We start from the raw sequence: 25,634 nt of genomic DNA, 5'->3' as shown, positions 1-25,634 counted from the left end.
TTTGACATTGGAACAGTCTCTCTCAGGAGGTTGTGGTCTCTCCTTCCTTGGAGGTTTTTAAGGAGAGGTAGGATGGCCATCTGTCTTGGATGCTTTAGCTGAGATTTCTGCACTGCAGAGGTTTGGGCTAGATGACCCTTGGGATCTCTTCCAACTCTATGATTCTATGATAAACAGAAAGGCCTGTGTTGGCTGATTTATTACCCCCCCCCCAGTGCAGGGCTTTGTTTGAAAGTGAGATAATTCTGCATACAGGTTCATTTGTCCAGTGGATATGTCAGGAGGTGGCTTATCAATTTGTTCTTCTATTTAGTCCTCAACAAATGATAAAAAATACAAAGGGTGCAAAGTTATCTTTATTTAAAAGTGCAGTATTAATAGCACATCTGGTCTGTTAATCAGGCGAGGTTAACTGTTAAGAGAGACACCTTTTAATCTGTTTGAAAGATAAAATGGTTGACTATTGAGCCATTAAAAACTGAAACCAAATACGCTAAGTGTGCTTTTAGGCAACAGGGTGATTTCATCCTATTGTCAAGAGGCTTGTTACTTTAAAGGAATTACTTTTGTGCATGGTAACTAAAGATGTGTCCCTCTTTCCGATGGAAGAAAGATTGATGAATGGTGACAAATGGCTGGTTTCATGCTCCCGAAGGCAGTCTTAGGAGACGTGCAATGTCATTTCACAGTGTCTCCTGAATGTTGGATGTTGCAGAGAACAGCTAAATTCAACATCATACCCTGTAATTTCCCATTTAATTTACCATACAAACTTAAACATAAAATTAGCATGATGTGCAGAATTAGAGACTGCAGTTAAAAGGAATTCCGCCATAAGATATTGTGGAAACTGTACGCAAATATGCCCACAAAAGTTACAAGCCCATAATTTTTGCTTATTGTCATCCCTTTGCTCCTCCCCATCACCACATAGCTATTTCCATGATATTGATGGGCTGAAAGGAGGCTGTAGGGAGAGAAGAGCCAGAACTCTTCCAGTTTACTAGAACGTCCTTGCCTGATTTTCTTCCTTTCTTCTTCTTCTTCTTCTTCTTCTTCTTCTTCTTCTTCTTCTTCTTCTTCTTCTTCTTCTTGGCTACAGCCTAGTAGGGTTGGGTGCATTTAAAAGTGAACCTACCTATTTCACACTTTCTAAAACAACACACATGGGGAAGCACAACCATCCTTAGAAATTCACCCTTCTCCGAATTTTGCAATGCAGCTCCCTTTGGCACAAGTAATGTGCATGGAAATACATATACTAGGGTAGAGAGCACATAATAAGAATATGTTAGTGAACATAACACGCGAAAAATGCCAAAATATTACGGTTTGCACTTGCAAAAATGTGTATGTTAGGGAAAATTGCATACAAAATGTGTATCTTAGGAGAAATTTGCACTGTCATGCTGATGAATTTTCATGAGGACTTAAAAAAAAAGGATCGTAAACTGATGTGGAAGTGTGGATAACTGAACTTAAGAATGCAAAAAATGAGAAACCAAAATGGATAAGATTCACCCATCCCTACTGCTGAGTAACTAATTTGCAAGCTAAAAAAATTCCTTCCAGTAGCACCTTAAAGACCAACTAAGTTAGTTCTTGGTATGAGCTTTCGTGTGCATGCACACTTCTTCAGATACACACTGAAGCTCATACCAAGAACTAACTTAGTTGGTCTTTAAGGTGCTACTGGAAGGAATTTTTTTATTTTGACTATGGCAGACCAACACGGCTACCTATCTGTAATTTGCAAGCCTAAGGGTGGTATTCAGTCAAGTTTTACTCAGAGTAATACCCACTGATATTACTCAGCATGACTACATCAAGGTCATTGATTTCAGTAGGTCTACCCTTACTGAAACTTAGTTGAATATCACCCCTAGCATGTCACAGCAAGAATATATGACAGCTTTTAAGGGTGTACAGAGGAACAGAGCCATCTTTCCCATAGAGCTTAGTGGTGTGTCGCACCAGGGCGCTGGCCTCTCAGGGGTGCCCCAGCAAATGGGGGAGCTGCACGGCTTTGCCGGCAGCCTCCCCTTTCCCTGCACGCCCGTCAGCTGCGCCCTGCCAACCATAAGGCTGGCGGGCGTTAAGCTTCCTCCCAAGCCTCTGGGAGGATTGCTCTCCTCCCAAGGAGGCTTGGGAGGGGCGCAACTTCACTCCCAAGCCTCTGCGGGCATCGCTGTCCCACAGCGGCATGGGGGAGAGTTGCGCCCCCCGGATGGCTGGCAGTGCGCAGCTATGGCCACCCCAACACTATCTGTGGTAATTTGGGGGTGCTGGGCGGATATTTGCACCTCGGTGCTTCATCTGCTAAAGACAGCCCGCCAGAGGAAAGACTTAAGTCACTGAGATTCTCTCTTCTTTACAGTTGGTTTACCTCATCACTTAAATTGCATGGGAAATATTCTAAGAAAGGGCTCTCCGTTACCACATATAATGCTTTAGGGAAGCTCTATAATGACAGATGAGCTTTTCCCTTAAAAAAAAGGACCTCTTGCCTGCCTGTGCCAGTCATCTCCTCCAAAACTGTAAAATGAGTGCATGTCCTACAACAGCCTTCCCCATCCAGTTTCCTTCCAGATGTTTTGGATTATAGCTCCTATCATCCTTGACCACTGACCATGCTGGCCGGGGCTGATGGGAACTGGAGATTAATAACAAAAGGGGGAAACTCATTTGGGAAAGCTGTTCCATAAGAAGTTATATGATCCTTAGAGTATGTATGTATGTATGTATGTATGTATGTATGTATGTATGTATCAAGAAATACAGGGTGAGTCTTTTAAAAGAGGCCCTGTGGAACATGTGTACTCTGTATCCATGGGGCCTCTTTTAAAGGACTCACCCTGTACAGTATAAACACTGCAGTTTACAACAATATAAAAACCATACAGAATTTCTCAGAATTGCTGCAAATTGCAGGTGTTCCTCATGGGTTGATGTGGACTGGGCTTCCTTCAAAGCAGGATGTTGAAATACCAGTAGCTCAGAGTAAAATATTTGTGCTTTAGAAGAGAGTTGTATAATTGTGGGGGTGTGGAGAGTTGTATTATTGTTTTAAAAGTGAATTTGGGAAGCATAAAGAATATTAATGGGTTTCTTCATTGCCTATTTTGTTCGATTGCATTTTTGTGTTTATGGGTAATCCCAACAGATAGCTTCTTCCCTTCACTTGGGCTGTTGGCAGGACTTCTAAGTATTCCTTGTGTGGGGAGTGATGTTGGTCAGCCACAGGAGTAATGGGACAATTTTTCCTATGTCACGTCCTTCCTGAATCAATGCCTCATGCGCTCACTTCCAGTTCAAAAAAAGAGCTGGGGGTAAGGAAACTGAGAAGGTCTGACCCAGATGTACTGTTACAGTGTAGGAGGCAGGAAACGCAGCTGAAAGGTGCTTTGCCAATTATTCATAATTTCTGTAGCTATTGGAAATATCCATTATTCGGAGCAGTAGCTTTGCTCAAAGCAAGCCAGGTGTCTTTGATTCACTTCTGAAGGTGAAAATGCATATTTTCCACATTAACCGTTGTGTACTAGTTTATTACTTCTACATAACTTACTGTGAACTCATAATTGCATAATTCCCAGGGGTGTTATTACAGTACATTCTGCTTATGCAATATGCATTTGTGGTGGTTTTTAAACTGTAAGTACAGTGCATGTATTTACAGAATCTGTTTAACTAGGGTTCTAATTAACTGTTTTGGTGTGTCTGTGTCTGTACACAATCACAAAGTGCTTGTTTTCATATGTTGTATAATTAATTCTACTGCGGCAACGCCTTGTAAAATGCCAGAAGCATTTGGCTTGCTTACAGCTTTAAGACTTCTAGAGTTTAAAAAATGTTGTTCCTTAAAATCACCTTAAATAGGTTAACGGCATCCTGATCATTGTGCCAAGAATGTCAACACATTTTAAGGCGAGAGGGCCAGCCTCAGGTGGCAAATTTTAATTTATTGCCTGAGGGCAGCAAATAAAATAGTCAGGCTAGTTTTATTACATTTCTACTACCAAGGATGAGTTACTTCAAGATTCTGTTTCAGGCATCAGATTGCCTTGTGCCATCTCTGTACTGCACTTTTCATTATACATACTTCCTGTTGGTGGCTGTTCAAATTGGGACTAAAGGAACTAAACAGTAGTTCTTCAATTCAAAAGAATATCTAGAATCCACAAAGCTATGAAGCCAATGAGTTTTTGTGACTTTCCTCCTCTCTCTTGAAACAGCAGCCCGCCCTCTCATGAGAAACTGCTCTTGAAATTGAGGGAATTTCAAAGGCAGTTTTTCATATAACACAATGGATTGGGGAGAACCTCAGTTTTCTTCATTTATTTGTTTGACAAAATTGAGATGCCATGTGACTGCAAAAACAACAACCAATTATTCTACTATCCTTGTACAAGCCCCTTATGAAGGCTGTATACCCACTGATAAACTGTAATTATATTGTACTTGTAGATTATTTGGTGACAAACTTAAGAGTGTTCTCTTTTTATTTCTTTAGTTTCTCTGTTTGAAGAATATAAGAACATTCCTTTTGGCCTGCTGTGAGACATTTGGGATGAAGAAAAGTGAACTTTTTGAAGCATTTGACCTGTTTGATGTCCGTGATTTTGGAAAGGTATTTACAATTTTACTCTCATCCAATTCTATGTATATTTAAAATCAATGCATAATTCAATTAGCAGCTTATGCTGTTGGATATTCTGGATGAAAATACGTGTTAGCTTTTTACTGGGAAAATGTCACCATGTATGGATCACATGGTGATTGTGCAATTGCAGGAAATTAGTAAATTAAAATTTCCCCATCTTTACATTTCCCTTGGTTGTGGTTTGATTTCTCCACATGGGGGCATGTTGATAAGGAAAATTAAGGGTGAATTTATAAATGCTTACACTGAAGCAAGAAAAAAAATACTGATGTTTGGCATGCCTTTATGTTTTTTGAATCATTACCTATGGGTAAAACATTACAGCTGCCCCAACTTGACATCTCCCTTCATTAGCATGAAACTGAATGAGGGCAAGTACCTCACCTTGAAACACCCCAGTTCTCTTGAGCTTCCAGTGCTCCTTCAAAAGAAGGAATCCATATATCCATAACATCACCAGAACTTGTTCAAAGATGACCAAAACTTTCTAAAGACTGTACCAAGTGCCCACTGTGAAGCAATAATAATGATTTGGGCATGTGTAGGGGTGGTACCTCTGGTAGGGGACATTTCTGGGGTGGTTTGCCCAATTTGGTTGCCATCCTGCACTCAGCTCTCATCTATGACTCCTAGAATCCGTCAACATGCAGCAGCGGCCACACCTTGAGAAATGACTTTGTCTTGCTGGCTAAACCAGGTGCAGGTAGCCGGTGGGTCTCAAATCCTCCGTGAGTTAGGGACTTCCCCTGCATGCAAAGGCAGCCTCCAGGAGATTTAGCGGACGAAATCAGTAGTAGGTTCAACAGTCAAGAAGGTGGTTATTGCATGCGCTGCAGAGGAAAATGAGGGGCAGATGGGGCTCATTCACCTGGAAAGGTTGCCCATCTAGGAGAAGGAAAACTCTGATCCTCAATCTCCTCTCGTTTGTGGCTATACTCATAAGTGAGAAAGGCTCCAGGAGTAAATCCCAAGGAAAAAGCCATACCTGCTGCCTTGCGGTACATCTTTGGGAGAAGAAAAGGCTAAGGAGTAAACCCTATACAAATCCAGAGCTGTGTCCCTAAGGCGGTTCGATGGCCTCTTGTATGCCTCCTTCTGCTCTGCTCTGCTTTGGATCACATCAGTGAGTCTGTGATGGGGGCTGGCCTTGTCATTGAGGCTGCCCAGGGCCTCCATACAGGCTTGTGCCCCGGACAGGTCACTTCAGTGCTGCTAAGGCAGCAAAAACAACGCGGGAGGCAGCAGTTATGTCTGCAAAGCAGTTAACTGTCTCTGCAGGAAGAGCAGGCACTGTGATTCTCCGGCAGTTTGACTTTGCCCCTGGGGGCGTACTCCATTGTCCCTTGAGACAGATGGATGCCAACAACAAGTATTTGTTTGTAGGTTGGTGTTACGTTCATTGTGGATGCAGTAGCCACTGGTGCAGCATTTTTAGCTGAATCCATCTTTTTAAACTTGTCTATTGTCACCTGCAGCCTATTTATCATCTTTCAAAGAAGCTTCTTAGTAATTACATCTGTTTGCTTTGAACAAAGGCCATAGGATAAGAATGTAATACCAACTGAACCTTGAATAATAACATTTTCAATACACAAGATTAGATTCATGTTGTTAGATTAACAGCGACTGCTGATCTAATTTTACAGGCAGCCGCTGCTAAATTTGTCACACCTTTATAAGCATCACAGCCTGGAACACCACCACACTTTGCATATTTGTCATTTGCACAATACAGAACTGTGTTCTAGATAGATCTCATTTTTAAGGGGGGGGGGGAGCCTGAACTCTCTAATTGACTTTAAAAATTAGCAGGAAAAACATTACATGCTACCCTATTTCCCCAGTTACGGCAACAGAAAGGTGGAGGAGTTGTATTGCTGTTGCCAATGAGATAATTTGGTACAAATGTGATTTGTTTTCTGGACAGTCACCAGAAAGTGTCTCTTCACTTGCCAAATGCTGTGTTCATTTACTGTGCTGTAGTCTGCCTTGCACTGCTTTCTGATGTGTTGGTAAACAAATTGTAGTTGATTTTTCTCCCTTAATTTAAACTCACAGTGCAGCTGGCTGTGTTTGTTACAGAACAAATGAAACCTGCAACTTTTTATTTTTATTTTTGCAGTGTGTCCCTTCTCATAAAAAGTGCTCCCATTTGGGGTTTAAGGCAGCCATTCTCAATCTGGTTTGTTTATTTCTGTGACACCTTAGACTTGCTTTAGAAACAGTGTTTAAAATTCTTTTCGAAACCTCCCTTGCCTGGGACTGATATCTGCAACTCCAGTGCATTCAGTAATATTTACTCTCTGGCTAGGCACATGCTGTTGGAGAATGGAAGGAAAGCAGTGCGTCCTAATGTATCTGTGAAGTATTGACTAAATGTTAAAGGAGGCATTTTCCCCAAACCTCATGATTAAGGAAAAAATGGGGGGCAATGGTTAATCAAAGACAAGGATTGGGATATGGGGTCTGAATCTGGTAAATAGTGGTGTTGGAAAGTAGCACATCCGTGCAAAACATATCCATATTTTCCTGTCCTGCATGAAATGGACAATTTGCTTTTCTTTCTTCTGTCTGTTTCAAGGAAAGCTGTTAGCAGCTTTTTTGTAATGGGGGAACTCACATGTGGTAAATAGTAGCAGTAGCATTATATGATTCTGTGAAGTGCCATTCCCAGCTCACCCATAAATCCTAGAAGCAGATGGCAGGAGCAACTTGTATTGTCCTCTTTATATTCCATATTGAGATGTGTGTGTGTTTTAAAAGAAGCAGCTGGAAATTAATTTTTTTGTAGCTTATTTGTACGTAAGGATTTGAGTTTAATGACACAACCAATGCACTTTGCAACTATTTGTAAGAATTCTGTGTGTGTGTGTGTGTGGCCACATTTTACTCCTTGGTGAAAAATGCAGGGTTTGATACGAGCTGTTGGTTGTCTTTTGAGAAGGCACTGTGTTTGTGCAAAAGCAAATGTCGAGTAAGTGGGGAAAAATTATTGGCAGCCTACAGAGATTTGTAAAATGATTATCTGGCTGCATATGACTCCCTTGCCTTATTAAGATATGCATCTTTCTTCTCTCTGCAGTTAATTTTTATTTTAGCTATTTCAGTATCTTGTGGCACCTTAAAGAATGACATATTTATTATGGAATAAATTTTAGCATACTAGAGGCCACTTTATCCTTTTCGCAGTTGTCTCTGCTTGGACATGCTGGCTTGCATGGCACACCAAGCCAAACCTTGGATTACTATAGTGTGGCATAGAAGCAAAAAAGGACCAGACGAGAGCAGAATTGCTGTGAGCTCATCTCAGTGAGCGTGCAGAGTCATGTGGCTTCATTAAGCCAAGGTTTGGCTTAGCATGTTGTACAAACAAAGCCACTGAGAGGGTCCAGGGCCAACAGGGATATGACATCAAGCGTAGGGCCCAGACTATCCTGCTACTTCCCTTCAGAGATCCTGTTCACATAAATAACGAAAGCAGCAGTGACATCTTTCAAATATTTATTTCTACGCTAATGATACTTACAACACTCATACTTTGTTGAACAGGAAACCCATATGTTTAGAAGCGAATATTATTTGAAGCATTTCACAAATGCTTGGACTCTGTGGACTTTTGCACAACGTTAGTCATAGCTGCCTCCTGTCCTGGAGGATTTGTGATCGGTTGTGTTGGCTTGTTGATCATGAAGGAAAGATTCCCCCCCCCCCGGCCCCCGCTTCTCAAAATGCTGCCAAGGCAAAGTCTTTATTTGGGATTCTGTACCAGAGAGTCACTTTTCATTTGCTTAACTGTTTTCATTCCTTATGAGTTGGCATACGGACATAATTCAGTTTGTGCTGGATTAATCTGAAGTGTCACGAACCTGAAGGGAACATTTTGAGCTGCATAAAAGGCACCCTCCCTTCTCTCCCCCCACCCCCCGACGATTATTTTGATTGCTCCAAAGTATTGTTACAAATGTTGGCCAAGCCATGCCAGCCTTTTGCCAGGGAAATTTGCTTGGTAATGACCCAGGATGTCCAAGCAGTGTCTCTTTATGGTAACTTAATTGTTGGAGGATGGCTTGGAATGTGAAACCCACCAGAACTCAAGGGAGATTACTCAATCTTTCCCTCCAGCTGGAAGGAAAGGGCAAGCGGAGGAAACAGCAGAAGTCTTTTGGAATGGAGAAAAGGAGCAGGTTTTAGCGTTGTGAAAAAGAAGCAGCAGTTTTGAGACAGGTGCCGAGAGAGCAAGAGCAAGGAAATGAAAGCTGGAAAGCACCATTTAGCAACAGAATCTCTTTGGAAAACTGATACAGAGCGGTAGATTTGCCTCTTGTAGGAATGCTTAATCTGTTTGCATTCACCTTTGCCTGTTAGTAGATCTGTCACATATTACAAAATTGCCATAAATCTCCATTGATCTCTCCTGCAAAACAAAGCCAAATTGAGAAAAGTGTTGCTCTTGGAACTTTTTATCAGGAAGATGTATGTAGGAAGCCTCGGCCCAGTATACCTGAAGGAGCGCTCCCCCCCCATCGTTCAGCCCAGACTCTGAGGTCCAGCTCCGAGGGCCTTCTGGTGGTTCCTGCACTACAAGGAGCAAGGTTACTGGGAACCAGGCAGAGGGCCTTTTTGGTTGGAATGCCCTCCCACCAGATGTCAAGGAAATAAACAAGTACCTGACTTTTAGAAGACATCTGAAGGCAGCCCTGTTTAGGAAAGTTTTTAATGTTTGATCTTTTATTGTGTTTTTAATATCCTGTTGGAAGCCACCCAGAGTGGCTGGGGAGGCCCGGCCAGATGGGTGGGGGTATAAATAAAAAGTTGTTGTTGTTATTATTATTATTATTATTATTATTATTATTATTAATTATTGCCCTCACTCTGGATTGGCTTCATTTGTCCTCGGTGATGTTATCATATACCTGGTGTGTAATTGACTGTGGTTACCCATATAGAAAATTCACTGAGTATGTGTGGTTTGGGTGTGTGATTGGTTGATTGATAGAGAGATTGAGGTGGTGGAAGGTTGTAGTTGTTTTGTGAATGAATGGTGAGAGTGATGTTGTGCGAAGAACGTGTTTTACTATCACTGGGAGTTCGTATCATGATTCTGAGTAGTCTCCCCCACCATCAATCTTAGTTCTATGGATAGGTTTTTTTTAAAAAAATGAATATAAATGTTGTGTATTTTTTGTTTTTTCCGAATTGCAAACTATCTGAAATCGTGCTTATTGTACTTTGAATACATATTTGAATTTTCTTTATTGTAAACTGCTTCAAAAATTATGTATAGTGGTCTGTAAATAGACTGAATAAATAAATTGGAGATGAGGACTCTGAGTTGTACTCAGATATATACTCAAAGTGTTGGAATTAATCATCCTAAATTAGTCATGCCCGTTAATTTCAGTGAGTCTAATCTGAGTAGGAGCAGGGCTTTTTTTCAATCAGATCTCAGTTCCGGCACCTCAGTTGGGCGCCATTGCCATTCTAAGGGAATGAGGGAGGTGTTCATAGTGAGTTCTGGCTCCTCTTTTTCTAGAAAAATAGTACTGAGTAGGACTAATACTGATCACAATGTTCTGAGTGAGGAAAAATGCACCATTGCAACAGTGGGAGATGGGAGAAAAACAGCGGCAGTAAACGAGATTAAAAAACATTCTGTCATAGTTTTCAACTTCGATACTTGGTTGCAGGTCTGCCCTTCTCATTAGTTCAATCCCTGTATTGTCCCCCCCCCCCGTCATTATTAATTGCAAATAATTTTAGGATGGGCAGCTTCAGCGCAGAAATAACAGTCTAAAAGATTTGGCCTACTCTCTTTTGAAATCCATTAAAGGCCTCAAATTTATCAAAGGAGGAGAGTTATTTCATATACTTTTTATTGTTTCTGTTTGTCTTATTTAATTGGAAGTAAGCCAGTGGCCATTTTGCAGGATAGGGATAGCCTGGATGGCACTCTCCAGATGTTCTAGAGTATAACTCCCAGCAGCCCTAGCCAGTCTGTGTTATGGTCAGGGATAATGGGAACTGGAGTCCCGCATCCCTGGTCCAGCATCTGGGACTTAACTGTCCCTGTTGTAATAGTATAGCCAGATGAAAATGCATGTTCATTGTGGCAGTTCTTAATGAATCTGGTGATTGAACAAAAGCCCAGGAAAGGCAATAAAGCCTTACATTTCATTGCAACACACTTGCTTAGCAGATGCTCAGATTACTTTCCACGACATCACAAAAACAAAATTTATTTTTAAAAATGTTAAAAAGTACTTTGGTGACATAACTAATACGCAAATGGCAATTGGAAACTTTTCAGTATGCTTCTTAGTTGTTGTTCACTTCTCAGACAATAGAGGCACAGCAAGCGCCAGCAAAAAGAAAAAGGGGAAAAAAGGAACATGTAAAGAAAGGTCATGAAGTATGCAATCATTTTAGCCACATGGTTGGTGCTGCGGAAATCCAGGCCAAGATGCAGCAGGACAGTGTGACCCAGCTGAGCTAGCAGATTGCAAACAGTGCTGGACTGACACCGGTCTCCAACAGATTCTATGAACTGATCAGCAAAGAGAGATGCATGTTTTTTCCCTTCCTGAAATCTTGAGAGTCTTTTTGTTTTTTGGTCTCTCTTACCGATTCAAAATTTCGGATACAAATCTGTTTTAAAGATACAGACTTTAGCAGAGCTGAAAGCAGCAGGCACATCAACAAGCTTTGCTAGTCTTTAAAGAGCTATCATTTGCATTTACAGCACCAAAGTGAGCTCTCTGGAGCACAAGCTAGGGCAGTGTGTATGGAAGTTGGAAGTGCTGGGTTGCCCATTCAACACAGCAACCAGCAACAAATTTGAGTTATCCTCTCTGACCCTCCTCTGGCCAGTTGTTGTTTCTTTTAATTGCAAAATGGTTTCCTTCACCCACAACCTGTTACAGTAAGGATGTGACATATTCCTTCACATTGGAATTGTCACCAAACATCAAAAGCCATTAAGCAAATGCAATCAACTATCAAAATGACGAACACCTGAGGCTTTTTAGTGCCAATTGTGTATTTCATTACATCAAGCAAAAAAGATTCAAATCATGCTTGCTTTGACTGCAACATTTTTTGTAATGTTAATTTAGACCAGGTGTGCACTTAAGCTAAATTTGTTCACCAGATCAGCGGAGGCTGCTCTGCCTATCTCCTTGCTTGCAACCAGTCTAGGCTGGCAGGCTTTCCTCCATAGTTTGAGTGTTGCCTTTTTAGAACTCAAGAGAGATAAAGATGTGAACCAAAGCAGCATGAGTTGGCTCTACTTATCATTGTACCTTGCACCAGCAGCTATTTGCTCTGTTTCCATCTCCTGTTATTCTCCCTACCTTGCACCCGACCAGCCCTAATCAGCACCAGTTTCTATTGCATCAGATGAATGGTTGGGAACTCAGTGCTTCTTTGTGCGCTTCACCTTCTAAAACTCCAGTGCATGAGTTATTTAACACCTCAGAAGGGTGAAAACACTTTGTAATTTGTGATGCACAAAAACATAGCAGCAGAACTCTGCTGGAGTCTGCTGTGTGTTATGTTCAGGAGGAAATCAACATCAGATAAGTAGTCCTGTTCATTGTAATCCATCTTTCACCAGATTCTGAAAATTACTTCGGGGTGTGTGTAATAATGGTTGTCTCTGCTATTAAAGAAGAGGCATAAAAAAAGAAAGAAAAAGAACTCAAGGTCGCTATTGAAATGGGAACTTAACATCCTTCTGGGAAGAAATATGCACTCATAGGACAGTATCAATCTATTGTGTAAATAGCATGACGTCATTAAGATAGCCAGGGTGCCACTTATTTTGGTGGAACATTGTATCTGTACACAGAAGCACTGTGCTACTCAGAGTCTGAGAAACCAAGCCTCCGTATGCGTGCCTGTGTATGTGTGTGTGAGGTTTCACTCCTTGGAAACGCTGCCCCTAAGTTCAGTGCTTCCCTTCCCCTTGGGATTGAATGGCATCCATTAATGTAAGGGAGCATACTTGAGAAGGGGTACTTTTTCTCCAATGCTTGTAAACTTTTATTATTAAGCATTAATAATACATTAGTAAATGTAAGGCCTCAGCTGTAGATCATAACTATTATTACTTCTAACGCAGACTTTCTCAACCTGGTGCAATTTAGATGTTTGGGACTGCAGCTTTCATCAGTCCCAGCTAGCATGGCCACTGCTTAAGGGAAGAAGAAAGTTGTGGTCCAAACAACTTTTGTAGGGCGCCAGGTTGCTTAATACTGTTCTTACATTTCAGTTGTACATCTTTTATCTTTAGGACAGAGGCATACTTTCACCCTGTTAAACTTCTTATGGGTGTCCCCAGAAATCAATTATGGAAACACATTTTACTTTAATTAGGGGGCCTATTTTGGTTTGCAATGCAATTTTTTTGTTTCTTTGCCCCTTCCATCCAACTCCCCTTCTTTTTCTCTGCTTATGGTATCGGTGTGACGACTGTCGATGAGCAGCACACAATAGTGCATTTTTGCTTTAAGATCTGTAGAAAAGAATAAATATTTGATGAAATAGGCCCCTTCTTTAAAGGTTTCAAAGCTGATTCATTATTCACCTACCTGGCATGCTGTGCTGAGAGCCAAGTTATGATGGTTCTCATAACCTGAGGATCACTATGTTCTAGCAAGTCACTGGATTTTGCTTTATATGGACTTTGTTCCCTGTTGGCCTGTTCTCCAGTGTCATTAATTAGACTGTTGGGTGGCCTCTTTGAAGAGCCTCATTATGCTGTCAGTGCTTCTGACTCAAGTACAAAATTTAAAAGATGGATGTTGTCAGAGAGAGACTTCTCCCTGACCTTGAAGTTTCTGCTGCTTCCTGACAGTGTAGACAAACATCTAGGTTAAGTATTTTTAAGGCTTGTGTTTGCTCATTCTATTCCTAGATGTGTCTCCTTGCAAATGTCAGGTTCCATTCCTGTCTTAAATGCAGGTGATAGATCTCCTCACTTTCCTTTTTAGTTCTGCTCTCTGTAATTGTTCTGACTGCTGTGAAAAATCACACAGAATTCTGACTGACTGAGGTGGGTGATATAAAAGGGAAAGCAGGAAGGGGAAATGGAACGGGGTGGCTGGAACTCTGAACAGAAGCAGTCTGCACTGCTGAGCCCTATGTATAAGTATCATGCTTGTGATACCTGTCTCCTAATTCTCCCAAACAAAGATGTGTGCATCTAAGAAGGAAAAGGAGCATGATGTACTGTTTTTCCTCTTTAATTTCATGCCCCAATTTGCGTGAGTTTGCCATGCTCTGAAGCATCTAGATGAGGGTGCTCTGATGTATAAATAGATCTTAATGGATGATGTGGTTTACCTCTGAGGATGTTCATTTTTTTCTCCCAAGTACTCCTGGCATCTACAGTGTCATTGCTCTGGAGCAAAAGGGTAATGAGTCTCATCTGTGAGTGTGCTTCCTTTGTACCGCAGAGCTGAAGAAGAGGTTTCTCTTGGGCTTGCTTAGCAGCATTTAGCGAAAGAGGCCCAGAGATTCCTACAAAAACAATTTCTGGGGGAGGAGGGGCTCAGTCCTCTGTAAAATTAGATTAGTAGCTCACATGGGGGCGGGGCAGGTGATTCTGCCCTATTTCCTCTTTGTGTGCTGACTAGACTGAATTTAGGCTAACTAATATTTAATTTTGCTCTGATTAGAAGCAGACAGGGTTTAGGCTTGTGTACTGTAGTTCAGCTGTGGACTAGGTAAAACCCACAGAACGTATTGCTTCTCTCAGGTTTTATGTTGCTGCAGCATGACAACCCACAAGGGCCAGTTGTTCAGGAATGCAGGGGAACTTTTTTCAGGGGAAAAAAAAAAGTTGATGAGCCAGATTCAGCCTCAGGCCTTATTCCACATTTGAATAGCCTAGTGCACACCACAACCTCTTATGTACATTTTAGAAGAGTGTAGATCATAATTATGACATGGTAGAATGAACACAGGGAGCTGGTTCATTACTGAAGCACACATGTGAAAACATTGTAAGCCGGGAACCTGCAGTTGATTTGCACATTGATATTTGCGTTAGAACTATTTAGTGTTTCAGGTTTTAATTCTACCTTGAGCATGAGAGAAGGGCAATGCACAAATGATTTAAGTAAATAATTAAATAGCCCTGCAAACATGTGGCATGGCTTCATTTCATTTAAAAAGCAAAACCAGCCCCTGTAGTCCTCAGATTTGTACGGCATCCAGTTTTCTACTGTATGTTCCAGTAAGTGCCCATGCACTTGAATCGGGGTTGACAGCATCTAGGCACCAGTTCTGTTTTTTAGTTCGTTGCTGTGTCACATTAATGGTGCGCACCCATCACAAAAGCCCCGGCTACAGGCCTGGGACCAACAGTGGTGACCAAGTCCTCACTGGCCTTGCGGACAACTTCATTGTCCAGAAAGTGGGAGAAGCAACCAGAGGAACAGCCATTTTAGATCTGGTCCTAACCAATATTGATGACCTGGTTAGTGGGGTAGAAGTGGAAGGATCATTAGGCGCGAGTGATCATGCTCTTCTGAAGTTTACTATACAGCAGAAAGGAGCAGCCAAGCTCAATTTCTTGACTTTAAGAAAGCCGACTTCATAAAACTTAGGGAAGTGCTGGGTGAGATCCCATGGACAGTAATACTAAAAGGAAAGGGAGTTCATGATGGCTGGGAGTTTGTTAAGAGGGAGATAGTAAAAGCACAACATCAGGCAATACCAATGAGACGGAAACATGGAAGGTGCCTAAAGAAGCCAGGGTGGCTATCTAAAGAACTTTTAACTGAGTTAAGATTAAAAAAGGATGTGTACAAAAAATGGAAAAGGGGGGAAACCACCAAAGAGGAATTCAAACAAATAGCCAGCACGTGTAGACACAAAGTCAGAAAAGCTAAAGCACAGAATGAACTCAGGCTTGCTAGAGAGGTTAAAAGCAACAAAAAAGGCTTTTATGGGTATGTTCGTAGCAAAAGGAAGAACAAAGAAACAGTGGGGTCACTCAGAGGAGAAGATGGTGAAATGCAAACAGGGGACACAGAAAGGGCTGAACTCCTCAATGCCTTCTTTGCCTCAGTCTTCTCCGATAAAGAAAACAATGCCCGACCTGAAGAATTTGGAGCAAATGATTCAGCAAAGGAAACACAGCCCAGAATAACTAAGGAGATAGTAATAATAATAATAATAATAATAATAATTTTTATTTATATCCCGCCCTCCCCAGCCAAAGCCGGGCTCAGGGCGGCTAACAACAATCAAATAAACAATCAAATAATAACACATTCTAAAAATATTTCATTATAAAAATTAGTTAAAATCAAATTGATGGCAACCGATTAAACAAAATTCTGTGCAGGTTGCCAGAGGAGGGAGTCAGGCTGCGCCCTGACCAAAAGCCTGGCGGAACAACTCTGTCTTGCAGGCCCTGCGGAAAGATGTCAGGTCCCGCAGGGCCCTAGTCTCTTGTGACAGAGCATTCCACCAGTTTGGAGCCGCAGCCGAGAAGGCCCTGGCTCTAGTTGAGGCCAGCCTAACCTCTCTGAGGCCTGGGACCTTGAGGATGTTATTATTTGCAGACCGTAGGTTTCTCTGTGGGGCATACCAGGAGAGGCGGTCCCGTAGGTACGAGGGTCCTAGGCCGTATAGGGCTTTAAAGGTTAAAACCAGCACCTTAAACCTGATCCTGTACTCCACCGGGAGCCAGTGCAGCTGGTATAATACCGGATGAATGTGCTCTCGCAGCGAAGACCCCATAAGGAGTCTCGCCGCGGCATTCTGCACCCGCTGGAGTTTCTGGGTCAGTCTCAAGGGCAGCCCCACGTAGAGCGAGTTACAATAATCCAGTCTGGAGGTGACCGTCGCATGGATCACAGTGGCTAGGTCAGGACGAGAGAGATAAGGGGCCAACTGCTTAGCTTGGCGGAGATGAAAAAATGCCGCCTTTGTTATAGCTGTAATCTGCGACTCCATAGAGAGGGAGGTATCGAAGATTACACCCAAACTCTTAACGGACGGTGCTGGCACTAATTGCACCCCCGCAAGAGATGGGAGTTGCCCCCTCGATCCCATATCGTCCCGCCCCAGCCAGAGGACCTCTGTCTTCGAAGGATTTAACTTCAACCGGCTCCCACGTAACCATCCAGCCACCGCTTCCAGACATCTGGTCAGCGTGTCTGGGGCCGAGTCAGGATGGCCATCCATCAACAGATAGAGTTGGGTGTCATCAGCATACTGATGGCAACCCAACCCAAAACTCCGGACAAGCTGGGCGAGGGGGCGCATAAAGATGTTAAAAAGCATCGGGGAGAGAATTGCACCCTGAGGCACTCCACACACCAAGGAGTGGCGTGATGACAATTCCCCCCCAAGCGCCACCCTCTGTCCCCGACCAGAGAGAAACGAGCGCAGCCATTGAAGGACTGTGCCCTGGATCCCCACGTCGGCAAGGCGGTGGTCCAGGAGTTCGTGATCGACCATGTCAAAGGCTGCTGACAGATCTAGAAGAATCAGCAGCCCTGACCCGCCTCGATCCAGCTGCCTGCGGAGATCATCTGTTAGGGCGACCAGAGCCGTCTCGGTCCCATGACCAGCGCGGAAGCCGGACTGGAATGGGTCTAGAGCAGATGTTTCATCCAGAAACCTACCAAGCTGTTCAGCAACTGCTCTCTCAATCACCTTACCCAGGAATGGAAGATTCGAGACCGGGCGGTAATTGGATAGATCTGAGGGATCTATTGATGTTTTCTTTAAGAGCGGACGCACCACCGCCTCCTTCAATTCCCCTGGGAATATCCCGGTGCCAAGGGACAAGTTGATGATATCCCCCAGGGGGCCCCGCACCTCGTCTGGACACGCTCTAATCAGCCATGACGGGCACGGGTCAAGAGGACAGGTGGTGGGCTTTCCAGCTTGGAGGAATCTGTCCACATCGGCTGGAGATATCCGGTCAAAGTGGTCCAATACTGGACCCGAGGACAGTCGAGGGGCCTCCAGTTCCTTTATTGTATCCAAATTGGCAGGGAGGTCATGGCGGAGCATCAGGACCTTCTCCGCAAAAAAGCTCGCAAATGCCTCACAGCTGTGTGTCAGATTGTTATTTAAATTTGGCTGTCCTTCAAGGGACGTTAAAGACCGAATTATACTAAATAATTGTGCCGGGCGAAGTACAAGAATACTTGGTACAAGAATACTTGGCTAGTTTAGATGTATTCAAGTCTCCAGGGCCAGATGAACTGCATCCAAGAGTATTAAAAGAACTGGCAGATGTGATCTCAGAACCACTGGCAGTCATCTTTGAGAATTCCTGGAGAACAGGCGAAGTCCCGGCAGACTGGAGGAGGGCAAATGTTGTCCCTATTTTCAAAAAGGGGAAAAGAGAGGACCCAAATAATTACCGCCCAGTCAGTCTGACATTCTGGAGCAGATCATTAAGCAAACAGTCTGTGAGCACCTAGAAAGGAATGCTGTGATCACCAATAGCCAGCATGGATTTCTGAAAAATAAGTCATGTCAGACTAACCTGATCTCATTTTTTGTCAGAACCTGATCTCATTTTTTGACAGAATTACAAGCCTGGTAGATGAAGGGAACGCAGTGGATATAGCCTACCTTGATTTCAGCAAGGCATTTGACAAGGTGCCCCATGATATTCTTGTAAAGAAGCTGGTAAAATGTGGTCTTGACTATGCTACCACTCAGTGGATTTGTAACTGGCTGACTGACCGAACCCAAAGGGTGCTCATCAATGGTTCCTCTTCATCCTGGAGAAGAGTGACTAGTGGGGTGCCACAGGGTTCTGTCTTGGGCCCGGTCTTATTCAACATCTTTATCAACGACTTGGATGATGGACTCAAGGGCATCCTGATCAAATTTGCAGATGACACCAAACTGGGAGGGGTGGCTAACACCCCAGAGGACAGGATCACACTTCAAAACGACCTTGACAGATTAGAGAACTGGGCCAAAACAAACAAGATGAATTTTAACAGGGAGAAATGTAAAGTATTGCACTTGGGCAAAAAAAACAACGAGAGGCACAAATACAAGATGGGTGACACCTGGCTTGAGAGCAGTACATGTGAAAAGGATCTAGGAGTCTTGGTTGACCACAAACTTGACATGAGCCAACAGTGTGACGCGGCAGCTAAAAAAGCCAATGCAATTCTGGGCTGCATCAATAGGAGTATAGCATCTATAGTGCCACTGTATTCTGCTCTGGTCAGACCTCACCTGGAGTACTGTGTCCAGTTCTGGGCACCACAGTTCAAGAAGGACACTGACAAACTGGAACGTGTCCAGAGGAGGGCAACCAAAATGGTCAAAGGCCTGGAAACGATGCCTTATGAGGAACGGCTAAGGGAGCTGGGCATGTTTAGCCTGGAGAAGAGGAGGTTAAGGGGTGATATGATAGCCATGTTCAAATATATAAAAGGATGTCACATAGAGGAGGGAGAAAGGTTGTTTTCTGCTGCTCCAGAGAAGCGGACACGGAGCAATGGATCCAAACTACAAGAAAGAAGATTCCACCTAAACATTAGGAAGAACTTCCTGACAGTAAGAGCTGTTCGACAGTGGAATTTGCTGCCAAGGAGTGTGGTGGAGTCTCCTACTTTGGAGGTCTTTAAGCAGAGGCTTGACAACCATATGTCAGGAGTGCTCTGATGGTGTTTCCTGCTTGGCAGGGGGTTGGACTCGATGGCCCTTGTGGTCTCTTCCAACTCTATGATTCTATGATTCTAAGTGCCCTGGAAATTTCAGCACAATATATATTGCAAAATGTAACATCCCTCTGTAGCCTTTGGTTCTTATACTGTTAAGTTTTGCTGTTTATGCTGAAATGAGAGGATTAAGATTTTTTTTGGGGGGGTGGGATGGGGAAGAAAAGAAGGTGGGACCGTCAGGTGGGATCTGTATGCTACACAGACAAACTTTGCACACTACGAAGTGAAGAACAATTGGGGAGGTACATAGAATTCCTCTGAATTACATTATTATATAATACAATATGGTGGGCACAAATTATGCACTGGAATATCTTTTGTGAAACTTCTTTTTATAGCTTGTTGCTTCCCACACACTGTGCTGAAAAAGAGAGAGCCTGCTATGATGTTAGTAATTAAGAACGATGCCTACTTTCAATTTTGACATGCTTCTGGAAGATTTAACTATCACATTGATGGTGATGTTGCAGACTTGTTTGGTAGCAATTACATTGCCCCACAATAAGGATGCTATTAAAGCCTTTTGAATAGCTTATATCTTGCAGATTGGCTTTTTATTTCTCAACAGTTATTTATGGCGTGGTATTTGACAACAAAAAGCGTCAGTAGCAATTGCTTGGCTGGGAAAACAATTTATGTTTATTTGAGGCTCTGGTTCACAAAACTGTTTTGTTACTCATCCTAGAAATTCACAAAACCCTGGAATTCTAGCACAAAGGGGTTGCAGATAATAGTGATATGTTGTTTTATCTGTATATTGTTTTGCTGAGATTGAAGCCTCACACCAGCCTTTGCCAAGCTGGTGCCCTTCAACTGCTCAGGGCTGGGTTGGGTGGGAACAATAGTCTAAAACAGCTGAAAGGCACCAAATTAGCAAAAGTGGGGAGAGATCTCAGTAGATTAGGATGTTAAGGGATGGGGAACTTGATAGATAGGTATCCGGAAGACTAATACAATGGACTGAGAGAGCATCCCAAGGGAAGGTAGGCAGTGGAAGAGAACAGAGGTTACAAGGGGTTCTGAAAAGAGAGTGCGAATGAAAGAGAGGTTCGGGGGGGGGGGGAGACCCTCACAATGTCTTAAGGCCAAGAGAGGCTCCATTCTGTGGCTGGTATTGGATAATCTTTGCTGGCTTCAGTCTGTGTCATACACATCTCCCTCTTCCATTGCACACTTAGCTTTGGTGCTTCATTCCTGGCTTGCATTGAGCCAGTGTTCTCTATTCCATTTAAAACGTGCAGCTCTCGTTTCATCGTTTCACCGGATCCTCGTTTCACCAGGACCAATCAGATTCTTAGCTACATTAAAAAAGTCTGACTGTCATTCATGGTTGGTGAAGCCAGGACAGTTGATCTGGATGCAGTCTATGTCCACTGGCAAGAAGAGCCTAGAAGCAATGCCAGCTGTTGGGTGTGACTGGGAAAAGCAAGTTCTGAATGCTAAATTGTTTTTGAGTAACCAACTAATCCTTAACCTCCACTCTCCTTATTTAGCTTTCAGCTGAATGAAGTTCACCGTGGAGACTGTCAGGGCTCAATATTTCAATAGTTTAGCCAAGAGAAAGGCACTGGGAGTGTGACATTGTTGAATATCCTGGATCTCTCAGTGACTTTTCAGTGTCATTAACCATGCTCTCCTTCTGGACTGCCTGGGCTGGGAGTAGAAACTATTGTGTTACAATGGAACCATCCCTACATTACTGGGAAGTTTTAGAACATGGAGCTGGAAGTCTAGTAATCACTGTGGGAGTTACTCTTCAAGGATCTCATGCCTCCAATAGCTTTAAACATATACATGAAGCTGCTGCAGGTTAATGTGGAGTAGTCTGCCGCAGCCTGGTGACTAATTATGTTGTTGGACTCACACTCCCACCAGCTTCAGCCAGGGTTCAAGGGTGATAGCAGTTGTAGTCCACAACATCTGGACAGCACAGGGCTGGGGAAGGCTGATCTGGAGGTTTATAGTGAGGCATCTTCAATATGAAGATGACCTCAGCTCTATTTATCCAGGTGTGGTGATGTTTTCTTCATCCCTTCACTCACTTTTTGCAGAGCACTAGTGATGGCATTGTCTGCAGATCATCGTCGTGCTTTCTTTGCAGTTGTTTAATATTTTTCTTGGAGTTTGTTTGTGGCAGCTTTGTAGCTATAGATGGCATTGAATTGCAGTGGCTTCCTATGTGTACAGGTAGTAGTGTTACTGCCCAGGCATCTGAGGTGGAGTGTGGCTTGTATTGGGATTGGGTGGACTATTAGTCCTCCCCCATATATCATCTTTTTTTGCTCAGAACCTTCTGCCTGTCTTCTTAAGCACCATTACCAGAGCAAATATGTGGCAATTTATTTATAAAAAACCCTATATAATGTTACAGTGTTATGATTCTAATATTCATAGCAGAAGAATAAGGCACCGAACTGCAACCACTGAACGTTTCAGGGGGGGTGGGAAGTATGTCTGGAAGCGCACTTCTTCATATAATTTTTTAAAAAGGATGGGAAGACAGAAGGAACACCCACACATCCATTAGTATGGATGGAACATCGCAGGCTATAAATACAGGAAGGGACTTTCATTTCCTCTATTGTGTAGAACCTTGCAAGTCCTGGGGGAATAGCATGATTCAGCGGTGGTAAATGCCTGCAATGCGGGCTGGTCTCATTTTACCAGCTTCTACTGGTATCCCATCTGTAGCTAATGTTCTGCATATCCTGGAATACTCACCTTCACTTCGCTATAATGTGCTCACATGGAATGACTTTGAAAACAGACCTGATCTTAGAATCTTAGAATCATAGAGTTGGAATAGACCACAAGGGCCATCGAGTCCAACCCCCTGCCAAGGCATGGGCCATGCTCTTGAATAGAGCATGACAATAGAGTTCTAGTGCTAAAGAGTATGTATCACATCTGAGCTAAAAGAACTCCACTGATAACCAGTTTGTTTCAGGGATAAATTAAAGGTGCTGGTTCGGTCTTCTAAATCTGTCCATGATTTGGGTTCAGGATGCCTGAGGGAGCTCCTTAAAGTTGGAAGACTGCCAAATTTGCCCTTTCAGCAAGTTCCTATTTAGACAGGTATTTCAGCCTCCTCAATTGTGTAATATTACTCTTCCTGTAAGGGTGATGTTTTTGTTCGTTTCTTTACATTGTGAGGTGCTCTGAGAGCCTATTCAAAGAAATGGGCTGTGAATTTTAAACTAAATAAATAGGCTTTGTTTGAGGCTGATAAGTACATTATTTCAAATTGCACTGATATATGTGAGCATTAAGCAATCATGCATGCTGCTTATCTGGCCAGCTGGCCAGTTATGAATTTCTCTGCACCGCAAAAAAGGAGAACTAAATGTTTAACTGGGATATTGGATCTTTTATGGCTTTAACTCTTCTCCAATTGAAAGAAACCATCTCATTGCAGAGCACAGGAGTAGCTTAAAATTTTAAATTAATGCAGAATAATCCCACACACCAAACAAATTAGCTAACCCACTCACTTCATGCATTATACTTATACTCACTTCTTAAGATCTGAACTTTTATATCTGCCTACTCCATTGATTTCTTGCATTCTATTCTAAGAGTTCATGTCTTAAAAATTAAAAAACTAAGCTGGAATTTGCTGTTAATTTTGCTGTGTGTTTCTGGAATATGTTTACTGAGAGACCTGGTTGGACTGAAGCGATGGCTTGTCCTACAGTTCCCCCTTTTGGTGACAAGGTAGAAGAGAAATGTTTTCTTCCTCAACTATTTTGACTATTTTGTCCTTATGTTCTGCCATTGTATAAACTGGATTTAATGTTGCTTTGCTTTAAATATTGGTTAAATTTTGAAGTTGTTTTTTTTTTTTTGCTTCTTGCTAAAATTTACAGTAACAGTCCAATTCCTGTTTTCCCTCACTCATTCCCATCCCAACCAATGATAGCATGACATGTTAGGCATTCACGCTCATTATTTTATGACATTTCAATTATGGCATATGGTTTTTATTTCTGTAACTAAACAAATGTTTTCAATTCTTTCTGCAGGTTATAGAAACATTATCCAAGCTTTCCCGCACCCCTATTGCATTAGTCACCGGAATAAGGTACAATGTAGTTGTAGATTCTGTTTTTAACTTTTACTGTGGCCGATAACTTGAATAACATCTGTGAAATCTTTCTCCATCTAGCAGATGAGTTACAGTTAAATGATGAATGTTAAAATGCTACCACACAGCTGTTTCTTTAAAATGGAGGTGTACTTTAAGAACTGGGTTTATAATAAAACCATTCCCTTACGCAGCATAAAATACTTAAACTTGTATTCACTGTGTACACAGTAGAAATAAACAAGGAAATGTGTGCACAAAGGTGCTAGCAGAGTTCAAAATAATATGATAAAATAACTACATATGACTATCTATCTATCACCTAATCTATCTATACACTGTTTGATTTATATACCACTTGATTGTAAGAGAAAAAACCTTGTTACTGGGTTTCTTCCTTTGATTACTTTACTGGGCATGTGCTGACTGAAGTACTTAAGTTGTTTGAGAATTTAACAAAATGCATGGAGTGGTGGGGTGTTCGGAATAGTAGTGAAATTCAGCAAGCAGAATGTTCAAACTTCTTAGTTCTGCTGAATGAGATGGTATTCATGCAAATGTGGAAAGATGGCAACTATGGAATGATTATATATCTGTCTAACAAGTGAAAATATGAATGAGCTTTGTGCCCACGCATTCAGCTCTTCCCCTCTTCCTTCCTTTCCCTTTCTTTTCTGGGTCCTGTGATATGCCAGAAATGCTTCAATGAAGCAAACCAGGAAGCTACCAGGCCATAACAAGCCAGGGCTGTAAGTCCTGGTTTGAAGCTAGGTTAAGATCCTAGCCTGTCCCGAACCTGGAATGCTTAGTTTCCCAGTTTTGACAAGTTGTAAAACTATTGTTTATTTTACACTTTTTGGCTTATGTACTCAGAAGCGAGGTGTGAGGATGGTGCACAGAGCCAAACCTGTGCATATCTTGAGGCCCAATATATTCATCCGAGTGAAGATGGTATATGGCCATCTACAGCCAGCAACTTTAGTCTGACTTACATTATATTGAATTGTTCATTCTTTAGACATGCTCAGGCTTGGTGCAAATGTAACAAGAGGCTTCTCTCAACTGTGGTTAAGGGGTTGGGACTGGACTGCAGGATCACACACTTAGCTGGAGTAAAGGCCCTACTTGTATCCGTAATGCTGATCAAGCATTCCATTGGTAGCAATGTTAACTGTGGTTAAACTTGGCAAGAGTCCCCACTTAACTAGGACTGGAAACTGACTTCAAAGGGCAAAAGGTGGGAAATATCTGAAATTGTCCTCTATATGCTAGAAAAGGGTTGGTAGAAACACAAAACCTTTCAGATACATGAATGCATGCAGGCTGGTAGTGCAGCCTCACACTACATGTGGTATACATATTTGTGTGTGTGTGCATGTGCATTATTTCTTGCACATCTAGGGAAAGGTGAACATTCAGGTTTATGACAGTTTTTTTACTTTTATATTTTGTCTCCATAGGCCATTTCCTACAGAAGAGAGCGTGAATGATGAAGACATTTACAAAGGCCTTCCAGATTTAATAGAGTAGGTTGTACATCTGTGGACTCTACAGCATCAGTTATGTGAAGGAGAAAATGGAACTGTTTTGACCAACGAACAAAATATACTGTGTTGTACATGTGTCTGAGAAACATATAGATTCTGCTGCCTGTTGACTACATGCAGCCCCCTCAAGAGGTTTTGTGGTCCCTCAAGCCCCCCCACATTTATCCATTTTAATTTTTCATTCATATATATATATATATATATATAATATTTATTCACTGCTCCCATAGGTACCGTGCTGCCAAGAGTTTATTTTGTCACCCCTAAATTTATCCATTTAATTGAATTTCCTTCCAATCATTCCTGCAGGGCCCCCCATTGTGATGGCAAAAGTTTCTGGTGACCCCGTCAGGACCAAAATGTGACATTAAAAGCAAAAACAAAAAAACCCACAACCATACCAGGTTTTTAACAATTTGGCCATGTCCATTTTGACATGTGGCATTTGGAAGCTGGATCAGAGGTCCCTTTGTCCCAAAAAAGGTTAGCCACCCCTGATCTCAATGGAAGTGGAAGATTTTGATATTTCCAGAGGAGGACAAGGAGGGCAGAACAACATTACGCCAGGTTATGTTGGTCTACCCTCCTTGTCGTCCTCCAGAAATGTTGTTGTTGTTGTTTTG

General features: G+C 42.4%; 1 protein-coding gene across 5 annotated transcripts in view; it reads left to right on the top strand.

Moving 5' to 3' along the window:
• The window catches only part of VAV3 (vav guanine nucleotide exchange factor 3), a 215,160-nt gene that overhangs the window by 92,434 nt on the left and 97,092 nt on the right, over window positions 1-25,634 (top strand). For all 5 annotated transcript variants that reach the window (XR_014527913.1, XM_083511039.1, XM_083511038.1 and 2 more), the window contains exons 2-4: window positions 4,514-4,630; window positions 23,403-23,461; window positions 24,925-24,990. Coding sequence is in view for 4 of the 5 variants with exons in the window: in XM_083511038.1 (XP_083367164.1) it covers window positions 4,514-4,630; window positions 23,403-23,461; window positions 24,925-24,990 (242 nt within the window). In the remaining variant the exon portion in view is untranslated. The remainder of the gene's footprint in view (window positions 1-4,513; window positions 4,631-23,402; window positions 23,462-24,924; window positions 24,991-25,634) is intronic.

The sequence above is a fragment of the Podarcis liolepis genome (assembly GCF_965112155.1).
Source record: "Podarcis liolepis genome assembly, chromosome: 6".
In the NCBI taxonomy this organism is placed as follows: domain Eukaryota; kingdom Metazoa; phylum Chordata; class Lepidosauria; order Squamata; family Lacertidae; genus Podarcis; species Podarcis liolepis.
Note: the sequence above shows the minus strand (reverse complement) of the source record. Positions and strands in the feature narration are given on the sequence as shown.